Here is a 23,830-nt window from a genome sequence, read left to right as displayed (position 1 = left end):
TACAGGAAAGGAACAGGGACATAAAACAGACATAGAAGAAAAACAGGAAAGACAGTTTGGAGTTAGCTTGATTCCTAAGGAAGGACAAAGCAAGCCATCAGATGGAACTGATTTAAACTGAACTATAATCATTACTTATTTTATTTATGTATACAAAAAATACAAAACATTATACCAACATTCTACTGGTATGTACATAGAATATAAAAGTTCTACCCTACTTGACTTGCCTCCTTTTTATCGAAATCACTGCTTACTTCCAAACTATTCTTAAACACTATTTCATTGTCCTTGTAAGATTCACTCAGAACCTAATTAAGTCAGTGAACAGATTGGCACTGACCTCCATTAGCTGTGCAGTGTAACTCTAAACAGAACCTATTCCCTTCTTCCTCTCGGTGCTGTCAAATCTCTGATGCACACAGTGGTGATCCCACCCAGAACACTGATCCCACCCTTGTGCTGGATCTGTTCTTACAGTTCCAGAGACAAACAACCATTTTTCCAGTGTTTTTTGTCATACAATACTCATTCTCTCAGCTTTCTGACAGATCATTTTCTTTTTAATGCCTGGGCTATTTCCTGATTTCTCCTGCATCACAATCACACTCCTAGTTCTCACCTTCAAGACCTCACACAACTCTTCCCAGGCTGTGCAGACTATCAGTTCCACATTGTTCTCATTTCCCTGCTCTCCAAGCACAGAAAGCTCATGCCTCTTTTACCAAGAGCAAGAACACTGACCATGTCCCCTGAGCCACACAGCCTCACATTTCTCCTCCCTAAGCTTCCTCTTCCAGACAAACTATTTTCACTGCATCAGCCTTAAATTTCTTTAGAATATTTATATAACACAGAGGTTTATAATTTCATAAAGGAAACTGTGAGATGTGTATAGAAAGAATCTCTGGGCTGCTTCTTTAGGAGTCATTGCCACACCTTCCATAACCACACCCTCTGGGATATGTCCAGATCTGGGCTCACTGCAGCCCAACAAGTACTAATGGATCATCCTTGGAACCAGAACTCTGCATCTTGGGACCCTGCAGAGCACTCCTGGAACTGGCACTGCCACTCCCATGAAGTATAATGTTTTCAGAGGAGGATGGCAGCACAGAAATTAACAGCAGCAGGTTTGTTCTCTGCAGCCACAGTAAACTGTGATGCCTCCAGACCTTCAGCTCAGCCCCAGGGAAAACCACTCAGTGGGTTCTGGCTCTGGGAGGATCACTCCTCTTGTTTTATTCAGCACAGTTTCCCTTCCTCCTCAGAACCCTCACCACTAATCAGGCTTGTTTCCTGTCTGAGGACAGATTTCAGCCATCTGCTCTGAGAAATTCAGAGCTGCATTCCCACCCAACCTTTGATTTTCAAGTGTCTGTGTACCTGTTGGGACTCCAGGGTATGGTGGGAGTCATGCTGACATCTGGAAACAAAATGCTGTTGTCCTTAATCCTGTCCAAGGCATAATGCATTTCACAGAGGGGTAACCGGTTCAACTGGAACTGAAGCTCAACCTGCACAACAAACCAATGAATAAACAGAGGGGTGAACAAAAAGGATTCATTTAGAAAATGCTCATTAGACTTTGCTGTACATGATACATTTTTATCTTCCTGCACACCACCGGCTCTCAGAAGAAAATAGCAAACAGCATTCAATCCAAAGATCTGTGATAAAATTAACTTGCCTTTTTTTGTTGTTGTTTAGAATCAAAGATAAATACAGCTTTTTCTTTAATTTAATTTTGTTGTTTGACTTTTAAGATTAGATTCCACTGCACTTTCAGAAAAAAAATTACAGGGAAAGCATTCTTGGAATTTTTTTAAATACAAAAAATAGTCCTGAAAAATATTATTGTCCTAAAGCATTGTATTTACAAATGTAAGCTTTCATCTCTTATTGTAAGAACAACCTCAAGAAAATGTCAGGCCAGAAGTTTTACCATATCAATAAATTACATAAATCAGCAAAGATAAACTCCAAACATTATTTCTAGTCAAACACTCTGGAACAGCATAACTTGTCATTTTTGTTCAATTATTAGGAGTCCCCAAAAGTTAATTTCTAACAATTAGCTGCTTACCAATACATTCATGGTTTTGTTCTCTCAATTACAGGTGCTAGTAAATAAAAGATATTGCCAACATAAATTCTGGTACAAAGCCAGAAACATCACGCAGAGCACTTAACATTCCTGATTCAATTCAGAATGGAACAATGGATAGTGAAAGTAGTTGACACATACACACACATTGAAAGGGTAAAGAGAAAAGTACATTCTAAATTTGAACAAGGGATAAAAGAGCTCCCGGGGAAATTATTCATAAAAACGTTTCACTCAGATTATCATTTACACAAATTTAAATTTGCAATAATTAATCTCCCCAGAAACAAATTAATCTGATCAGAGTATTATGCCAAAGAACTCCACGTTCACAACAGACCAGAAGCCTTTAGACAAAATTTGACACAGATCTGCACTAATAAAAACTAGCATAAAAACACCAAAAGCTGCTGAAGAACTTCAAGAGACTAATACACATTTTTAGGTTTATTTCCAAAGTACTGCTGTCACTATGTATTTATGTAATTACTGTGCTACAAATTTATTAAGCATTTTTGATTAAACAGTAGTAAGTAAGTCTCTTTCTGAGATTTACAGTGAGTGTGAACAAGCTACCAACAGCAGCCACATCACTGCAACCTGTCTGGAAAAGCACCCCCCATTTACCTGGAAATATCAATTATTTAACAATTTCTACAGCCATCTGCACCAAGAGATTCCACAACCACCTGCCAGAAGATGAGAAGAACAGACCCAGAGCAAAGATGAGCTGAACCTGCTCCACCAGCACCATCCCAGCTGCAGGTGCAGCCCCTGCGTCACCCCAGAGAAAAGCCATGGAGGTGGCAGTCATTCCAAACGTACTCCCAAGCCCAAAGCAACAACCTGGCCTCAGATCTAATGATTTTCTCCACTAGCACTCACTGATCTGGTGTTAGCCCATTCTTACTTAATCACACTTTAATTTCATGGTAATTAGTGCTAGCAACCAGAAAGTTCAACAAACACAAAGCAATACTAGAATATAGTTTTACAATTATCTTTTTTGACAACTTATATAAAACCTTAAGAAGTCCTTGACAAGTAAAAAGGAAGGACAAAAGGAAAGAAAGGAAAAGTGATCACTTCTCTTTCAAAGCCATATAAAAGCCTCCTCTCAGGAACCTTCTCCTACAGAGGAGAATTCCCCATACAGAGGAATAATTTATCCTTCTAGATTTAACTCCTTGTTGTACCTGACACTCCTTTATCTCCCCATGAAGCCCCTTTCCCACCACAGGGATCACTCTGGTGTACAGTAATGTTTACTACTGGCAGATCATCTCCTTCAAAAGGCTTTGTAAATTAGCATTTTCTTTTTCCTACTCTTATTTGAGCATTACAGTGTTCATATCATTATGTAGCATGTAAAATCAACACTAGCTTTGCTGTAAATAAACAATGTTTGCTTGTATCCCCGCAGAGTATAGCCATTAACTTTCCATCTCTGGCAGATATAGAGACATTAAATATTCATCTTGACTACCACATTTTACAGCAAGATGTACAACCATAAGCCTGAAGACAAGGGCAGCAACAAATCTGACAGCGTTAAGCGTGGAGCTCACAGAGGTGTTTGGAGCTGCTAAGAAAACTTTTTTTTAATAGGACACATGAAAATTCAAGAATTCTTTTTCCACCCCCGTGCAATTTGTGCCCCTCAGCCCCACTGTGCACAGCGGGGCTGGCACTTCTGAGCAGTGACAGCACAGCTCATCCTGTCCCATGGGCACCTCGAGCTCGTCCCCAGGCTCTGTCCTACCCATCCCTCCCCAGCACTGATCTGTCCCCCAAGCACAACCTGCAGATGTTTGGCAAAGACTGCCACTCAAATGGCAATGGTCCCAAACTCCTGGTTTGATCCAGCCAAGGGAAATATCTTTGCTCAGGCAGACCCAAGGCTGACAAAAAACCACACGACCTAACGAGGGTAATTTAAATGCAGAAAAGCTGTGATGCTCATCTGGGTGACACTTTAACAGCCCCTTCTGGGAGTCCAAGCAAGGTGCCTGGCATTAAATACCTCCTATTATCTACCTGCATTCACCACTTTCTTAACAGCCTGTGATTTGTTTTGCTTTTTATGCTGCTTGGATGGAATCAAATAGTTCTATTTGCTGTTGTAGAGTACTGAATGAGGCTGTCTGGGAAGGAGAGGCATGTAACCTGCTTTAATATACATTCCACAATCAGAAAACAGTGGGAAAGGAAGTTAATCCATTGCCAGGTTCACAGAGCAGGACAGAGAACAGAGGAACCACTCCAAAAATAAAAGAGTGGCAGCAGCCACAGTGCTTTAAAGTGCACTCCACCCCACCTTTATGAATGGTTTACCTGATAAAAGCAGAATTGTGTATTTATTATAGCTAAGCCAGAACAGCAGGTAAACAAGGCATCACCAAGTTTCTGAGACTAATTATAAGGAAAAGAAAAAGGAAACTAACCAAGTTATCCAAAATCCACAGAAATCAAAGCAGTTTTATCACTGTTTAAGAATCACTTAGGGAATATCAACTCTACTGAAGAGAGCAGCAAAACCTCCAGTACCTTTAACAAAAACTCTGCACATCCAAATTAAAACTCCTCAGTTCTAAACAAAGGATTGCTTTCCAAAATTTCAGTTAGTAATAATCATAAAAAATTCCTCATAATTAAAATTCATTCAAATATAGGTAATGCTTGAAGAATCTGACCACCAGTTCAGTGATACTCATATAAAGTACTAAATGATTTTACAAACAACTTTAGGACTCAATTTCTAATGCAGAATAGATCTGCTGCCTCGGGCCAAGATTATTAAGACACTCAAGGAAAAATTAGCCAGTTCCTGAAGCCCCAGCTCATTTTGCATTCCAGTCAAGTTTCAAATACAATCAATTAGTAAGTTTAATTATTGTTTTAAGAAAACAAACACAAAACCAAGAGCTCAGAACGACATAAATCTTCCCAGACCAATTATCCATGTTAAATTAAGACATTAGGATTCTTGCATATGTTTCCCCAAAACAAAACAAATGGGATGAGATAAACCTTGGGTGAAAATGCATTCATTCCAGGCAATTCCAGTGACCTTAATCTGAGGTTATTTTGTTTGGTAAGCAGATCAGTCATGGAGGCAAAGCAAACAGGAGGCAAAGAGCTCTGACACCCCAAGCACCTCCAGGCAGACCTACCTGCATTTCACAATCTGCCCGAAGATTCAGCTCCTCGCAGCACTCCCTGGATACCCTCAAGAAGATATAATCCTTTGTCTTCTCCTCGATAGCTGCTTCATAAACCTTCTCTTTGGTTCCTTGGGTCTGTGCTGACTTTTCTTTAGTGACAGGCAATAAATAAACAGCATTGACTTTGGTCATCACCAGCCGTCCAGCCAAAGTGTCTTCAGAGAGGGTCTCAGTGAGCTTAAAGCGGCCAAAAAGTTGTCCATTTTGGGCATATTTTGCACCTCCAGAAACACCAGTGAGCATGAAGCTTGCTACAATCTGCAATTGCACTTTTATGTTGAACCTAAGTGAGAAAGCATCGAGTCAGTGCACAAAAATGCTCTCAGATTCTGAAATTTCAGGCATTCAGGGTGAAGTTTCATCTCATAAATTAATTTTTAAGTATGGACAAGTACAGTCAAACTGGCCCTTTGTAAGTCTGCAGCTATCAAATATCCACACTTTTTCCTCTGACTGTAGCCTATAAAGTACATATTTAAAGAATCAACATCTATGAAGTTTTAAAAAAGGACCCTCACGAAAGAGAAACTAGATACCAATAAAAGCTTACAGTGAATTAATTACGTGTCCCAAAGCAGTAAAATTTCTATTTAAACAGTCTGTCATCTTATGGTAGGTATGCAAGGGGAGACAAGCAGGCAAAGAACAGAGCAATACTCCTATTTATCCCATGAGCCTCTTCCAGGCTGCACACCAAAGAGGGCAATCTCCATCTTAAAAAGTAAATGGTATTATACCTATAATTCAGAGGGATTGATCAAAATGCATTCAAACAAATCAGATTGCAGGCATTAAAATGATATTTCATTTGAAATGAGGGAATGGCATCACAGGCTCAGCCCTATAAACCATCTATCCACAGAATTCCTATTAGCAGTAGCTTCCTCCTGTAATCAGAGATGTAACAAATTCATCCTTTGCAGTTATCATTTTCCAGAAGTCACATGCACAACACATTAAAGTGACTTATTAGCACACTTTATTGACCTCTCACCAATAAAAAGTAATCTCTTCCTAGTGTGTTGGGGTTTTTAAAACAGATTGCTTCAACCTGGTTTTAAAAAGAACAAAGGGGAAAAAAAGTCTGACAGTAGAGTAACAATATTCAGTTATTTTCTCATCAGCAACTTTTTCCTAAATTTGAAACAAATTACAGAAAAAGAAGTAAAACCCATTCACAAATGAAATAAAACCTCTTGGAAAAATACATTCTTTTCTTATAATACTTTTCGTACTTATACTGATTTTATTTGATCGGTTCTTCTTATACTTTCTATTTTAACCTAATAAACTGGTAATTGCTCATTTAAGCCCTGCAGTATCAATAATCATAAGCCTCTAACAAGAAAATCCAACATTTTAGCTTGGTAATTAAACATCTACCAAACAAATCAGATGTATTTTTCCAGATCTGCCAAACCACGAATCTTGCACAAAAACTGCAAGTTTGCCCCCATGTGGTAACAGCTCCTTCTTTACAGAACATGGACATTGTCAGATCTGAATTTCCCAGTCCTCCACTCTCCAAAAGGGAAATTTTCTTAACTAACAGGGATCTGTTTGGTTATCACTGACCACAAAGGTTACTGCACAAGCTACAGGGAAAGCTTCCACCCAATCCTTCCCATTTCCACATGTACCAATAAAGACAAGTTTTCTTCTATTTGCTGCACTATTCCAAAGGAGCTATCAACAAGTCAGCCACATCTGAAACAGAGCTCACAGCTCCTTGTTAAAACACTATATAAAACATTTAAGTGAGTAACAAGGGCTGGGAATTCCTACTGAGATACAATCATTTGCTATTGTGAATTTATTTTGTTGAAACTTCCCTAAAGTTGATCCCTATGCTGCTGAATATGTATCAGCTAAATTCAGATTCATAAAAACATGCTGCAAAACAGTTTTATTGCATTTCTGAGACAAGGCACAGGTTATTGTTTTCATAAATGACTGAACTGCATCTGATGTGCTAAAGGGAATCTCAAGTTTAGATTATCAAGCAATTTCCACTGAGCAAGCTGACACCTTCTGGCAAATTACAAAACTACAAAATCCTCTCAGGATTTGATTTTTAAAAATCAGAAGTTGCTTCTTTCATCCATTTCTCACCCTTGCTTTGCAGGGTTAGACAAAATAAGGTTTTCAGTCAGGTTTATAAAAAAAATTAGAAACTTTTATTTCCTCCTAAGCACTGCAAATGCCAGCCTACCTGCAGTGTTCATGAAGCAGCCACAAGAAAACCTGTTGTTCATATTCAAAACCACAGAATAATTATGAAGAATGACTTCATAAATCATTAATCATCCAGTACCAATGCAAACAATAAATTCCCCAAAGGCAAACAAACCCATCCTGGCCAAAGCCCCAGGTGCCACTTTGCAAAAGCACATTCAGCACATTTGCTCTGACACTGACACCTGCAGGGTTCAGGGTGTGCAGGGGACACCTGCCTGGGGAGGGATCCATGCAACACACAGTAATGGCAAAACAAATTTATTTTTCATCAGAGCCAGTACTTGACATGTTCACAGCCTTGAGGATAAATCTGCTCTGTAATTCTGGGTGCAAGGAAGGAGCTGTCTGTCACCTCACACCCTTTAATGTTCATAGAAGAAAATGTTCTAGTCACTCTAAGAAGTATATATTGCTTTTCTCTTCAATATGCAAGAGAGAAAGGAAGAGTTTTAAAACCATGAACAGATATTTAGACTCTCCAAAACCCAACTACTATCAAGATTGGAACATTGCTTTGGTTTTCCTCAAAAACAGTGTGCACTTGGAAATTAAACAGCGGTGACTCCCTTATTATTATATTTTGTAATAGTTATGTGGAATAACTTGTATAAATGTCTCTTGAAATAAACATGATTTAAAAGTAAAGTTCTCTGAGACTGTCCAGAACTACCTTATAACTGAATTCAAGATATGTTTGAGCCACTGCAACTTTCACCCAATACTGTCCAGTTCCACTCAGGTGATTCCACACAAAGTCTGAACCAGCACAATCCTAGAAAGTCAGAAACCATCAACCTTCTTCAAACCCAAGGATCCACTTCACTCTGAGACTGATGCTACTCCAGTGCAGTCAGAAGACCAGCTGCCAGTCCTACTCCTTTTACAATGTACATTCACAAACCCTTGAAAGTGCAACAGCTCATCAGCGCTGCCACTGTGGCACCACTTCAGAGGTGTTACAACCCACTCACATCTGGATTTCTCTGCCATTTCCAGGCTTGCAACCCTGACACTTCACTAGAGAATACCAAGTGTGTGATCTTAGCCACAGAGGAGTGGAAATGTCTGCTGGTTTGAGCCTTCTTGCAATAAAGTGGGTCAGCTACAAGATCAAAAGAATGTTTGTCATCAACACTATCAAAACAGAAGATTTCAAGAACATTAACACTTACTTTTAACTTAATCAAGCAATAAATTACTGCTGCACCAAATAGTCCAAAGGAGAAGCATTACATACAAGATACACTTATTTTTCTTTGATTTCTCCAGGTTTGCTGCTCTTTGGTTTCCTATGAGGCATGAGAGTCTAACTCCCAAGGTGAAAATTCTATCAGTAAAAATACTGCTCATGTTTTAATGGTATTTCATAATATTTACTTTAAATCCACTTTTATTTCAAAAGGCCTTAAAAGAGTCAACCTGTTTGTAAATACATATGATGGAGAATATTTCTGTAAGCTGGAAACAGTGTTCAAGCATGATTCCTGCATGTGTTAGACTCCAGCTCAAGAGCAGAGTGCAGCAGAGATAAAAGATAAAAACAGCTCAAATACTGCCCTTCATCTGAGATTTTAAAAATAAATTGAACCATTTTTCTGCTTTAAAAGCAACAGAAATACAACAATTCACAGTATTTTCTCTCTAAGTTCTAGAGGGCTGGTTCAAGTGAACCTCTGTAGCTCCAGGAATGGTTCTTCACCTTAAAAAGACCTCCTGATTTGGAACTTCATGTAATTGATAAAACTAAATTTGCTACAATGATGTCATATCTTTGAGACTTTCCATTCTGAGCAGCGACAAACCTCTAAACTCTTTAGTACCTCAGGAATACAGGAACAATTTTTGACTACAAATATTAAACTACAGTAAAAGTCCACATAAAGGTCTGTAAGTGTAAATTTCACATCTTTTACCTAAACCCATATTTTTTAAGCATCTACATCAGTTGGGTAATTTCTTTATAACACCTAAAGACACAACAAACCAAACAATGTATATTATATGCCTTTTATTAGGAAACTGGGTGTCAACCTATTTAAGAAATAAATGAAGTCAGCTGCCACATCATCACAAGATCAGTCTGATCCACCCACAATTCAACCCTTTTTACAAAGACTTTATATATTCCTTTGCTATAACCTACTTTCACACAGGAACACAAATATAACTATTATTAATATATTTTGTATAGACAGACAATAAACTAGAAACAAAATTAACAAAACCCTCTCCAACAGCTGCTTAGTGCCTGCAACTGTAAGCACAGACTGACACACACTGTTTGTTTTCAATGAATTAGCAGGAATTTACATTTAAGTGCTAATGACCTTTACCAAATATTATTATTCCCAGACTCATTCAGGTTCAGTTCAAAGAAACAGGAAGCCTCAGTATCTTAAAGAAGCAGGTAGCTTTAATGAAAAAAGCTGTCTCCCCCATTTTAATAGGAATATTTTTATAAAGGAATCACTTACTTGCTAACTTCCTTATACTGTGCTATTTCCTCAATGTACAGGAGGTCATGGAGCCGTGACTGATAGTTGGTCTTGGTCAATGATTTGTCCAGGACAGATTGTGTGAACAGCTGGTCAGCAGACAGAGGGATTTGGTATCTGGTGAGAAGGCTCTTCTCCAGTTCAGTAGTTTCATTAGGCTCAAACTCCACAATAGTCTTGGACGTGGAATCCCAACGCTTGGCTGTGGTCAGGAGCTGCTGCCGCGCGTGCATCAGGTATTCAAGGTCTGCATGGACAGAGCAGGGAAGGGGGGCTTTGTTTTTACAAACCCCAGCCGCCTTGGTTTTATTTCCAAAAAAAAGCCAATCAAACAAAACCCACTAGTAAAACCAATCCCCCCAGAGATACCTAAACACAGGGAGAATCTCCTCTGCCCACAACACCTTTAGGAAGGTCACTGCTGGTATTTACTATCTCTACTTTTCAGGTGTGCACAGAGAACAAGCAGGCTCTCCAAGAGAAAATAAAACATTCTATAGATAGCAATTAGAGTTAATAAAGACAAAAAAGCACTTTTACTTGAACAGCTTTGAAGGACTTGGCAGTGCAATACACTTTAAAATCCAACTGCAACATCACCTCATTTCAAAATCATTAAATGACAAGGAACCCTACAATGTGTATTATAGAATGTAGAAGGTCATAAAAACAAGTTGACAAATCAGCTGGTAAGGAATCATTGCATTTGCAACACTGAAAGCCTTTTTAAAAGTTCTACACCCCCCTAATCTGTGTGCAGACAGTTACATAAAGTAGTTAAAGCTACTTTACTAAGCAGAACTTGGGAAATGTAACCTAACATGATATAAAATTTAGAGAATTCAAAGGACATTAGTTTTTTAGCATAGCCTGATTTAGGGACCACATAGCTTAGATGCGGTGCCTGATAGGGACCACACAGCTTGGATGAGAAGACCAAGCACTTGTCTACAGCCCCCTAGAATATATCCATTAAAACCACAAAACCACTATGACAACAGTGAATCAGTTAACAGAATTGCAGTTAAATTGCAGAGCTGAAAATATTTGGCATTTATAGTCAAGCTATGCTATCTTAATGTATAATCTCTGAGTAAGATTTAACATAGGTATCCAGGATATCACACCAACGCTGAAAATGTGCAAAAAAGACATTTTCAAATTCAAATTAAATGCTTAACATTATCTTGACTGTCTTTAGTCTAAATAAGAAAAAGCCAGCATTTTAGCAAAAGAAATCTCTGTTCAGCTTGACTATGACTACAGGAACATGGCTTATCTTACTCACTGATCTCATGTGCTCACTAAGAAGACACATTTAAATACATCCCTCAAGCCTGAACCATATCAGTAGCTACAGTTGTACAGCAAGAAAAAGTCCAAGTTTGTGTGGTTTGTGTGTCTGAAATAACGTCACCACAAATGAAGCTTTCTCTGCTACAAATCACACCTCAGATCCCAAAAGCTCAGTAATTATGCTGGGACTGACTCCTTGCTTGCTGGAACAACAGCCATTTAATTCCCAGCACTGGAGAGGCTTTCCCTGGAAGCCTGACATAAACAGTTCCTGGCACAGATTGCATACACAGTGACACTTTATCTTAAAGAGCAGTTAGTACATAATCAGTGCACAGAAAACTTCCTACAGCTCCCTTCTTCTGCTGTAAATAAAGATTTCAAAATGCAGAATGGAAGCTCCTCTATTAAAATATTTTAATGTTGACCTTTCATTCCTGCCTAAACATCTCGACAGGGCCCTGAATTACATGCAAGCACAGAGACTTCAGGCATCTTTCTGAAATGGATGAAGGAGGAAAAGCATTTCCACAAGATCTCAATTCATATATACCAAAAAGTAAAAGAAATTATGGAATTGGGCACAGATCTGACATAGTTATCCCTTTCCCTTGCCTATTACACACCTCTTACACACACAGCAAAAAGCCCAGGATCCTGTAGTTAGAATTATCTGTAAAGCTCTTAACTCCTTCCATTTGAAATAAGTACTAGTATTAGAAGACTTCAGTGTCCCTGTGCACACAGACAGCCTGTGAAGGCAACAGCAGCACCTGGTGCTGGGGGCTGCTGCCTCCACCCCACCCATCACTTCCATGTGAATTCAGCTGTTCCTGGGATCCCTGTGGTTAGAACTGGTCTAAGGCCCCAGACCACAGACTGGTTTGACAGGAACTCTGACTCTGCAAGTAACTCATGGCTTGCTTCCCTTGATCTTGCCCAGGTTTACAAGGCAAGGACTGTTCTCCACAGGCCCAGTGGCTCAGGAGATCTGTGATCACCCACATGCTCCATGGAGACCATGGAACGGCTCCCACTCCCTGGCAGAGCCATACCCTCTGCTCCCAGAGATGTTACACCATGAACAACCCCCCTGCTCCTGGCTACAGGCACTTGAGGCATCTCAAAAGATCATGATCTTTGGTATTTGCTATTTACAGCTTTGTTCCATGAATGCTGCAAATGTTAATCTGTTATATGGAAATGAAGGCTAGGAATAGAAAACTGCTGTTTTCTCAGCTTCATCTTTTTTCCTTCCTTTTCCCTTTTCCTCTTCTTTCTGCTTAAATCCCAGTGCTACAATTCTGTTTCATTGGTGTTTTCATCTCTCAAATTTTCATTAAAAATTAAAATCCTGTATCCCACCAAATGCCTTACTTCCAAGTGATATAGTGACCTATATTTAGCTCTCTTACACCACAAATCAAAGTGCTTCCTTCTGTTTTTGCACCTCTTTAAACATCTTTCCATTTTCTGACATTTTTCTCATACTGGAGTTATTTCAGGTTTGAACTGAGAGACACAGATCAGTTTCAGAAACAGATTAAACACTAATTTGTAGCTCTTTTTCTTTACTTGAAAACACAAATATAGTTACACTTTCTTACCATTTTCAAAATTCATGTCAGCAGCAAATTATTGAGTTACAAGCCTATACTCAGCCTCTTGTCTTTGACAAACCTAGTCAGGTATTACATGAGAAGAAAAAAATACAAACCAAGGTCTCAGATTGTCTCTTTTCATTACTGGGTTTATTACCCTGTGTATTCTTATACAGAAACACTTCATTTCTCTAACGACCTTTCCTGACATATTTAATGTCTTCATCAATAGAAGAATGCTTATAAAAACATAAACATGTTTTTATAAAGTCAGAACTTCCAGTGCTGCACTCAGACACACACCAAACTAGAAATTCCCAGCATTTTAGTCACACTTAGGAGCCCTATCCTGACACAAAGTAAGTCATATTCCAATTATCTCTCTGATTTGCACCCTCTGAAGCTTTTGCCCACTATTTCTATTCATATCTATGAAGAACATAACATACAGTATGAAACATTCATGAACAGCTGACAGAGATGTGGCTCTGCCCAAAACTGAAAAGGAAAGAGATGGCATGAAAGACCTCCACTATACAAAACAAAAAAAGTTTTAGATTACCTTCAGTTGAAGCAGCATCAATCATCACTCGTTGCATGAGGACTGGTTCTAATCCAAAGTCAAACACCACAGTTTGGCGAAAAGTCCCAAAGATTTCTGTGTTAAAGGCTATACTGACTTTGTATATATAGTGATCTATTCCATTCTGGACCATCTTTCCTCCTATCCATTCCTGACAGTTTTCTGGAACTTCTTGTGATACCTGGGTAGTGCTGTCCCCAGCAGATATTGCAACGATACTAAAGTGTGGTCGATGGGCATCATAAAGCAATGCCACTCGATACAGCATTCTTGCAGGCTGGAAAAGAAATGCAAAGGCTGAAATACTGAAATCATTCCAGGAGTATCTCCATTTGCAATCAGATAAAAAGGATTAATAAGAACTATCAGTTTCTCAGGGCAGGTACAGGTCCTGCCCGAAATCTGGGCAGTTGATACATAACCACCAGAGCTGCTGGGAAAAAAGAGAGAGAAGGGATGGTGCTAGGAGGTTTCTCTATTTTAAGGAAGATGCAACTGAAATCTTAATTGCAAAAGGTTATGGGTAGCATTCTAGTTATTACTAACTTTCAAAAACTAAGTAGTCCTACCTTACATGTGAGAGCAAATGTCCATGTCTGGTGAGACTTTTTGGTGGTGACAGTTACTGAGAGCTCGGGATTATGTTCTACTCTCACTCCTTCTACACATTCACTAAGCTAGATTTAAAAAAAAGGAAGATAACATTAAACTTCTACAGCAGTATCAAAACACAAACAATCAGGAAAAGGTAGCATTTTGTTTAATAGAAAGAGGAAAGAATGGTTTCCCAGATTGTGCAGGATTGATGCAAGTCTCACACAGCAATTAATGTAAATAATGTAGAGAGACAAGCCAAATCTACCAGACCACACTGTGTAAATGAAGAATAGAACCATTTAGGGACAATTAACCACAAGACTTGATTTGCAACAAACAACTTAATTGTAAATATTTAAAGAAGAACAGAATTTCATTTGGAGAAAAGGATCTGAAATACAGTGAGGCCCAGAAGATCCCAGATCTCACTGACATCAACGAGACTATTGAGACAACAGGAAAAAAGAGTCAGGCTTTCTACTCATCAATGCATTTTGCTAAAATCCACTTTTCTCAGATTTTATCAACAACAGATGGACCAAAAACTCTTTAGGGCCACTGGTAAGTAGAGCTGGTCGAATGCCACAAAAAAAGCTCTTTCTAATTCCAAAGAGCTGCTAACTTTGATCACATCCATATCCCACACTCCTGGTACTCAAACACTTCTGAATATTTGGGGGATTGGCTCTTCTTCATACCAGGGCCTGCAGCTGCAGGCAAAGAAACGAGTCACATGCAAGTAAGAGTATTCCCCACTAAGAGTAAGAGTAAGAGTAAGAGTATTCCTGACTAAGCTGTGAAACCTTTACCATTTATTCTCCAGTTTAAGAAGTTATGCCATCTAGTTAGGGAACAGGAACAATACCAAGAAACTTGCTGACCCATCCTACACTAGGAATAGTGAATATGCAAAAAGAATGAGCTGTGATTAACCCACAAATCAGCCTAAGTCTCTTTGCAAGACCCAGGGCAGGATGGAAAGGGGAGCAAATTGGTTGGACAATTTCTTGGTGAGGAATGATTCGACCAGCTCTGATAGTCAGGGCCAAAACCAGGCTCATGTTAGTTTTAAATGTGAGCACATAGAGAAGCGGGATATTTTCCTCACCACTTTCTCAGGAGACAAGGAATTCATCCATTTCTCAATGAGGGTTTCCATGTAAGTGCCCGAGCACTGCTTGTTTTCCTTCTGCTGTTTCAAGCGGATCAAGCGGGAAGCGTATCGCTTCTGCCATTCTGTCAGCTCTTCCTGGGAATGTGCTGAAGTACACTGGGCACCATACCTGCAGATCCCTTGCTCTAAAAATCTACATAAAATAGGAAAAAGTATTATTCAGCCTCCAATTAAAAAAAAAAAAAAGAACACCACACAATTTTACTTGTAAAGCCAGAAGGAGGTTTGGACATTCTTTAAGTTTCTCTCACAAAACTAAAGGCAGTTTAGTCCATGTGAACTACTTTGGAAATATATATCTATTTCTACAGCATTTTCTAAAAGAGGCAGCAGCTTCTCTCATTGCAAAGCCTAGGAAAATATATAAAATTTCTTAGAAATACAGGGGGATGGAAGTCTTAAGAAATTTCCAGCTTTAAAGAAAACAGAATCAAGTGTTTGTACAGCAATTAACACAAGGAGATCACAGAGCATCCCTGAAATGACTAGGCACTGTATTAATATGCACAAAGCCCCCTGGTAATCAAGGGCAAAGGAAAGATGTAGCATAATTTCTTCCAGTGATTACATTATTAGCTGATAAATACTCAATCAGCAGTTTTTCCTGGAGCAACAGTGACATCACATGGTCCCTTCTACTAAATACACCTACATAGAAACCTCTAGGAAAAGGTTTAATCCCCCTCTTTGGAAAGGGTGTATTAGTCTAAAAGGATCTATTCTTGCAGACACTAAGAATTTCTTAAAGAAATACATTTTCCACTTAGTGGCATGTGCTGATGCATCGAATTAATGCTATTCCAAAGGCCTGTATACAATTGAAGCATTCTAGTTCTCAGAATTTACTGCAAGTCTGGGCAAATGCCTGTTTAACTTGGGGATTATTTTTATAATTTAACTTTGTATTAAAATTATAAACCACAAGGCAGTAGCTGCAGCTCCATCATTCTTCAAAACTGAAGCACTTAAAAAATAGATGACAAAATAAAAATTAAATAGGGGGAAGAGACTTAAGTTCTGAAGTTACCAGGAAAGCACCGGTTATACAGAATAAAATTTGGTCAGGAGACTGCTTTGTTTCTTTGTTTTGCACAAGGAGACTACAAAAAGTTCATGCAAACATCACATTTTTTATTTCCACAATACATGTGTTATATAATGTGAATTAAACTGTGAACTTTGAGCTGTGAGACAAAACCAAGCCATACCTGACTGTGACATTGAAAACCTTGCAGCACAAGTACCTGCACATCTAGGTCACACTTACATCAGTGGCTATAATTTGATTTAGCATACACTTTTCCTTTAAGAAATGTATTTGAAAGTTTGCATGCCCAAATTGCAAACAAAATAAACATGATATATAACACCATGTCACTAAAGGCATTCTCAAGCTATGTTTCTTAATGTATTTTAAATTAAAATGTTTTATCTTGGCAGTCAATTTCAGTATTCTTTCTGTCACTTTTCCAATTCACCATTGCATTAGAACACTAAAGTACAATTATGAATTTCACTTCCTAAAGTAAATGGAGTGCAAGCATAAAAAATCGCTGACTTGTTCTTATAACCTACATAGCAGATTTAAAATCAAGTGAGCTTCCTTTTCATTATTTAACAGGAAAGCATATTACTTTAAAATTTGTCATCATTATACAGGTTTTCCAAGATCCCATTGTTCATATTTTAACACTTTTTTCCCTCTCAATTTTACTTTCTTATTTAATACCTCCTGCAATTCCATAGCTTCATTATCTAGAATAAATATTCTGCACTCCTACTGCTTTATGGCACCGGGGAAAAATAAAGCAGACCTACAAAAATTCATATTCAGTACCTGCAACTGCCTCCTCCTAAGAAACTAAAATCTTCAGTCCATGGTCAGAATGATGCTGTTCACAGGGATTTGCTGAGCAAGGCACAATCCTTCTTACTGGAAGGGTTAACAGTGAGCCTAAGGCTCATTACAGCTTCAGTGGAAAAACATTTCAGAGCAATGGTTGGAAACATGGGATAGATGTTACTCAACAAAAGATCACCACAAGCTGAAAATTGTAAATATCTGCTTTTTTAAAATTGCTGAATAAGCACCAGACATGTTTAAGAGTCAAGAAGAGTTGCCAAGATTCAGCATCTCTAGAAAATCATGCCAAAAGTAGCTCAAAATCAGCAGTTCAGTCATGCCATTTAAAAAGCAGGTCAGAGCTTTTGAAAATAATTTGCATTAGTTACATAAATGGCAGAATGTGCATAATGATGGTTCCTCCCCATATAAACTAATACCGTTTTATGGAGAACAATGACAATTAACAACACAAAGTACAGGCAATATTGACCAGATGATTGGAAAAGACAAGGAGAAACATCAGTACAAGCCATTGTAACTTCTCTGTGTATCTGACTTTATGCAAAAGGGAAAATAATGAGATCTGAGGGAAATTCTGGGTTTTTTATCTGAAGACAAAGCCCATCTACCAACAAAGCTCATTTATCAGAAGGCAGCACTGAAACCTGACTGTGCTTCAGTCTGCTTACACTGCTGCCTGGGGAACTTTTCACACCTCTGAAACCACCCAAATCAGAAAAGGTAGGGGAGAGTGCTGACCTGCCACTAGAAAAATGCCCCTCAAACCACTGTATTATGAAAACTGAATTAGTGATTCCATTCTATAAACTGAAGTGCTGCTGGATAAACTGAACCTTCCAAAAACCTGTGAACAGGTCAACTCCTGTTCTAACAAGCACCTCCACTTTCTTGGCCTGTTAATCATTCTGTCATCAGGTGAATGAAAGAGGAACCATTCCACTCCCTTGGAGGGGGTTAACATGAAGCAAAGAGCTTATCTTTTACAAAGTACGTATTCCTCACTGCTCTTACCCTTTACAAAGTGTGTATTCCTCACTGCTCTTACATTTTACAGACTTTGTACTTCTCACTGCTCTTACTTTTTACAGAGGGTGTAATCCTCACTGCTCTTACAGAGTGTCTATCTCTCACTGCTCTTACCTTTTACAGAGTGTGCATTTCTCACTGCTCTTACCTTTTACAGAGTGTGTATTCCTCACTGCTCTTACCTTTTACAGAGTGTGTATTCCTCACTGCTGGTGACGCCCCTGGGAGGGGGGCGGAAGTGCCAACCATCCCGTGACCCTGCCAGGACACAACCGTGGTTATTCCTCAATTCTCAGTTTTCCAGTCAGACAGCAACTGCTCAGGGATCCACACCTCTGAGCATCAGCCCAAGGTGTATCTGAACACAAGCAAAATTACCCCACTGCCCCAAACTGATTTACAAATTGACAAGCTCATTTAGAGCAAAGGTGGTAAAGGCGGATTTCAAACCATCTGCAGAACTCTGCAGGCTCTGACACAGCCCCCTGGTCAATAAACCAAAACTTCTGCCTCCAAATTCAGTCAACACTGAGATAATTCCACCTCATTGGGGCTCATCACAACAGTCAAGCCCCTTTTTTGTTTTTTGCCTGCAATGCAGCACTGAGCATTCAGCAGGATCCATATCTTCTCACTAGGAAATTATGTAGCTTTAAAATTGAGTTACATACCTTCTTCTAAATCTTCTACATGATATCCTGACGGTACTTTACCAGCTGCCTACAATTATATAAAAAGCCCACAGTTATGAAGGAACACAAAACAATTTCATCAACAAGAATTGCTGTCAAAATGGGGTTTAGAACAACTATTACAAAAATATCAATCATAAGTTGAAATTACTTCCAGTCACAAACCCTGCTGATAACAGGGATTCTGATAATAATAGGAATTCTGACAGGAACATTGAGTCAACTGGTTAGAAAAAACTTTTAGAGATTTTTACAAGACCAAATTCCACCCTGCAATCAACTTAACATGGACTGCAGTGAATTTCTAAAACACCAAAAACTAAACTACATTGATAAGTCTTTCAGCTTTCAATCTACATCAAAAATAAAGCTCAAATAAATAACTAAGTATAAGGAAAAAAAAAGAGAGGAGACAATTTAATCAAGAGACATGAGAGTTTGACCTCCAGTAAAAAAAAAAAAAAAAGAGTTTTCCCCCCAAAAAAAAAAAAAAAAAAAAAAAAAAAAGACAGTTGAGAAGGTATTTATAATCTTTAAAAATTTCTGAAGTCATGTTTATTACTTCAGACTAATTTCCAACAGAGAAAAATGTGATAGACAAATAAATAAATACTGCAGATCTAAATGCTTGGAATTCTTTCTACTTGCTACTTCAGGAATCAACAATCTATTAGCATCATTTTTCATTTTCCCATCCATCTTGCAAGACTGTGATGAAAAGTTCCTGAAGAGGCTGGTGGGTAAAGACCAACACAGCAGAAACAATAATTTTTGAACCAGTCTGTTCCCAGTGAGCCTGGATCTCCTGGGACACATGGAAAGCAGCCCTTCAGCTGCTTCAGGTACTGCTCATTATTTTCCCAATAATATCCTCATAATTACCTCTGTTTCAGCAAGAAGTGTTTTCAGTCGTGTGAGATCTTTAGTTACCATCCCGTTCTGGGGGCAGAAAGAATATTAATTATTGAACACATAAACCTTCATTATGGGCATTAAAACAAAGCAACCAAGTTCACTTCCCCCTCAACACCAGGAGAAATAAAAATGGATTTGACTTACAACACCAATTTTAAATGACACTAAATTAAACTGAGTAAACATTGTGGTGAAAAAGGGAATTCTACACTGGCCAAACCAGCACTAGACTTACAGCAAGTATCAATACAGGACAATTCAGGAAAGCACCATATTAAGAAGAACTAGAGGGAAAAAATATACCATGGTTACTGTAACATTTTAGCTCTGAAGAATTAATATAACAATCTTTCACTGCTGTTGCAGTGATGGACTTATTTCTTCTTAAGGATCCATTTTACAGATCACTCATTTCTGCAGCTCCATAACTCTTCCTGCTCTGATGTAGACTGTATAATCTTTGGAGTTTTCTCTCAAAAGCAAAGATTAGCCATGTGACTAACTGCACAGTCAAGTACAACTGAAGTAAAAATCTTTCAAAACTGAATTTATGTGAAATACATAGGTATTTGTAACAATTTCACACTCTTGTAGGTCAAAACTTTGATTAAAGGAACCCAGACCTTTAGGGTTTATTTCAATAATCTCTTGCAGAAATTTAATTAAGTGCTACTACATTTGTTAGATTTCTCCACATTCGGGCTGTGCTACTGAGCAGGAGAAATCACTCTTTGCTGAAAACTTACACATTTAACAATCCTCACACTTAGGCTTTTTCCAGAATGATTTTTCACTTTTTCAGCAGAAGGCTGAAAATTGAACTTGTTGAGCTTAAACGTAATAGAGCAAAAAAACATTACCAAGAATCATTCTCTTAAACCACTGGGGAGGAAAATGGATGGATTCCAACTCTTCAATAAATTAATTCCAAAACTTTGTTTCACTTCTTTCAGACAATGGCACAGTCAGTAAATCAGCTGCTGATTTTAATATTCCTACTGAAAATAACTGTGTCTAACAACCTAAATCTTGTAAAAACCTCTCAAATCCTGCTTTGGGATGACACTCTGGAACTCTATACAAAGGTACCTTTATTTGCACAACAACAGCTCAAAACAAGGGCACTCCACATTCCCTGCAATAAGACTATTTTACTAATTTTTCCTGAAGGCAAGTTTCCTTCAACCTCACTAGGAATTTTTCAATGAAACGTTTTTTCATGAGAAAACAGCTAAACAAAGAAAAAACCCCTTTCTTTATGTAAAAATAGCCAATGGCTTGGGGGAAGGGAATTCAGGATACAGACCAGACAGACAAACAGAACTCTCAAAAACAACCTACTGATTCAGTTAAGCAAGATCCAGTCTCAAGGTAAGAGGTTCTCCTGCAAGTTTCTGATGTCACACGTCCCCCTCAGTCTGGCCAAGCTATGAGCACATTTCTGGGTGTATTAATTCCAGCAGTGCATGCTGATGAACTGCCTATTTAATCCAGACTACAGAAACTAAAAGGACACTTCTTTAGAGGCTTACATATGCCCCTAATTTCCCCATATAAGTAGTCACATAAAAGTCTAGAGTTACTTACATGTCTGGGGTTAAAAGCATCTTTACAAGTTTTAACAGTTCAAGGGTAAAATAGAAGCTTTGAACTCAAATCTTTATCTTCATCTTGAAATGCAAAGTTTTTTCCTTTTCCTGAAAAGCTTTTTATGCTGTCTTACAAGTTATCATGGGCCAGTTATTTAAAAGTCCAATCAATATTTTTTTCTGCTTTAATGGATAGAATTCCTGAAGTCCATACAAAATGGGGTCAGGTACGATTTAGAATAAGCAAGGAAAAGTTTGAGATTTATATTATTCTTGTCAATCGCACAAATACGCAAATTTATTTTACATTCCCTGAGGATTCAGGGCCAGCAATGAAAAAACTTTTCAAAATCACAGCTCTGAAACCCTGGTTATGCAACAACCTGGCATCCTGATGATATATGTGTGCCCATATATTTATCTTTTCCACACAACCCATTTTTGTTGCAAGCTGCCAGTGAAACATATGTTCGGAAGTTTGTTATTAAACAGATTTTTTAGAAGAAGGAAATACAAAATTCTTTCTTTAAACGATGTAGATTGCAGCAAACCCACTTACCAGTGATTCCCCCATCAGTGATTTGGAAAGAACATTAGACACAATTTGCAGCTTCCCTTTGAGATGCATGCAGCAGAGCACTGCCCGGAGAGATCCATCGCCCTTGGCCAGCCCCTCTCCCAGCACTGCAACACAAACCAGCCACTATTACCCTCAGCACACCATCCATTGAAGTCATATATACAGTTTTCCTTCATCCTTAACTAGAAAACTAAGTCTGGCTTCAGACTTGTTGGATGTGAATTAAATATCATGTGCTGTTGTCTAATATTAACTTGAAGCTTGTCTCCCACCAGCTCATAAATGTTGCACATGAGCTCAAAAAAGGTTGTCATGTTTACATGCTAAAATAGACATAAATTAAATACGGGAAGGGTAAATTCAAATACCTGACACAGACACAAAGAACCTCCTCTCACAGAAAGGGTAAAAAAGAAATAGCAACCAACAACCTCTCAGTAACACAAACATGCTCAGGAAGATCAATTCATGCTCACAAAACACATGCCCTGTCGTTTCCAAATATAGTCAACCTCCTCATGGGCTCCTCTAAAAGGCCTTTTATTCACTTATGCTGCAAAGTGTGGCATATAGGAACGATTGTCTGAGCCCAGAAATTTACAGGCTCCCTGTAACAGAAAACTTTCTGAATGCTTCCTAGCACGGGATCAGCAGCGAGCAGTGCCAAACAGACACTTTCTGAACACTTCCAGCAGGGACAGGATTTATTTCAGCATACAGACGTGCTTCAGACAAGCTGCAACAACACTTAATCACACATGTTACCTGTCCAGAAAACGAAATGCCAGAGTGACTAAAAAGCTTAGCAAGCTAAGTGTGTGAATTGAAAAGAAGGCTGGACAGTTGTTTAAAATTAAGGAATTATAGAATAACTGTTATTGCAAGCAACATCAACATCTGTGTTTATACTGCTACTCACGCAGATGCAAACAGCCCCTCTCAGTGCTAACAGGAATTCCACATTCACCACAACTTCAGGATTACATTTTAGAATAATAAATCAAAACTCCTCACTCAACAGACGTTCACGTCGTTAACAGAAATTGCATGAAAGACCCAATAAATAAACAGTCCCACAAAACATTAAAATAAAAACAACTAGGCATCTCTTCAAACTGCAATGGTAACTAAATCTTTTTTCATAAAGTGCCTTAAAGATTAGTCTGAATTCACCCCTCTGATAGTACAGACCACACTGCTAAAAATAGAGAACTTACTTCCAAATCAGAAGCAGAAGCACCAAAAATAGCTTTAACACGTCTGACAGTTTGCTATTTTAATCTCAAAGATTAAATCTCCAATTAATATATTCCATAGATATAAAGATATAAATCTCCAATTATTATATTTCATATCATTATCTGCCTAATATCGCCAAGCTAAAACATACAGTTGCACATAAAAAGTTGCAACACATTAAGCACTATCTCTTGGGAAAGATTTGTGGAATAATTTAACAGATTTTAAGTTATCATCATTCCCTGTAACACTGCAAGCAGCATACAGAAGAACATGTAAAGAACTATAAAGAACATGTATTTCTCCAGCTATTCCAGAATACACTGATCATTCAAGTTCAAATAAAACCATCCCAGCTGTGCAACATGTCATGTCTTGTAAAAAGGCAGAACAGCAGCTTGAATAAAGCTTTGCCCATTATAAAAAGCCTGTGAGCATGAAGGAGTGTGGGTATCAAGTAGTCCATGCTAAGGTAGTTTCTTCCCAACAATAATTTAAACATAAAACCAAAATAAGACCTCTGGGATCATAAATGCAGATACTCTAAAGGTCAGGTGCTGGGCTACAATTGATAACCACACATCATGGAGGGCCACAACCAAATAAT

The 23,830-nt window shown here is 38.4% G+C and overlaps 1 protein-coding gene across 6 annotated transcripts in view; it reads right to left on the bottom strand.

Moving 5' to 3' along the window:
• Positions 1 to 23,830, bottom strand: part of HELZ (helicase with zinc finger) — an 84,548-nt gene that overhangs the window by 39,611 nt on the left and 21,107 nt on the right. For all 6 annotated transcript variants that reach the window (XM_041409455.1, XM_041409460.1, XM_041409459.1 and 3 more), the window contains 10 exons: positions 21,964 to 22,088; positions 19,783 to 19,839; positions 18,880 to 18,928; positions 18,391 to 18,466; positions 15,250 to 15,448; positions 14,114 to 14,221; positions 13,524 to 13,821; positions 10,044 to 10,311; positions 5,281 to 5,614; positions 1,387 to 1,517 (listed from right to left, as the gene is read on the bottom strand). In XM_041409455.1, coding sequence (XP_041265389.1) covers positions 1,387 to 1,517; positions 5,281 to 5,614; positions 10,044 to 10,311; positions 13,524 to 13,821; positions 14,114 to 14,221; positions 15,250 to 15,448; positions 18,391 to 18,466; positions 18,880 to 18,928; positions 19,783 to 19,839; positions 21,964 to 22,088 — 1,645 coding nt within the window. The remainder of the gene's footprint in view (positions 1 to 1,386; positions 1,518 to 5,280; positions 5,615 to 10,043; positions 10,312 to 13,523; positions 13,822 to 14,113; positions 14,222 to 15,249; positions 15,449 to 18,390; positions 18,467 to 18,879; positions 18,929 to 19,782; positions 19,840 to 21,963; positions 22,089 to 23,830) is intronic.

Source organism: Onychostruthus taczanowskii, unplaced genomic scaffold (assembly GCF_017590055.1).
Source record: "Onychostruthus taczanowskii isolate IOZ18803 unplaced genomic scaffold, ASM1759005v1 scaffold30, whole genome shotgun sequence".
In the NCBI taxonomy this organism is placed as follows: Eukaryota; Metazoa; Chordata; class Aves; order Passeriformes; family Passeridae; genus Onychostruthus; species Onychostruthus taczanowskii.
Note: the sequence above shows the minus strand (reverse complement) of the source record. Positions and strands in the feature narration are given on the sequence as shown.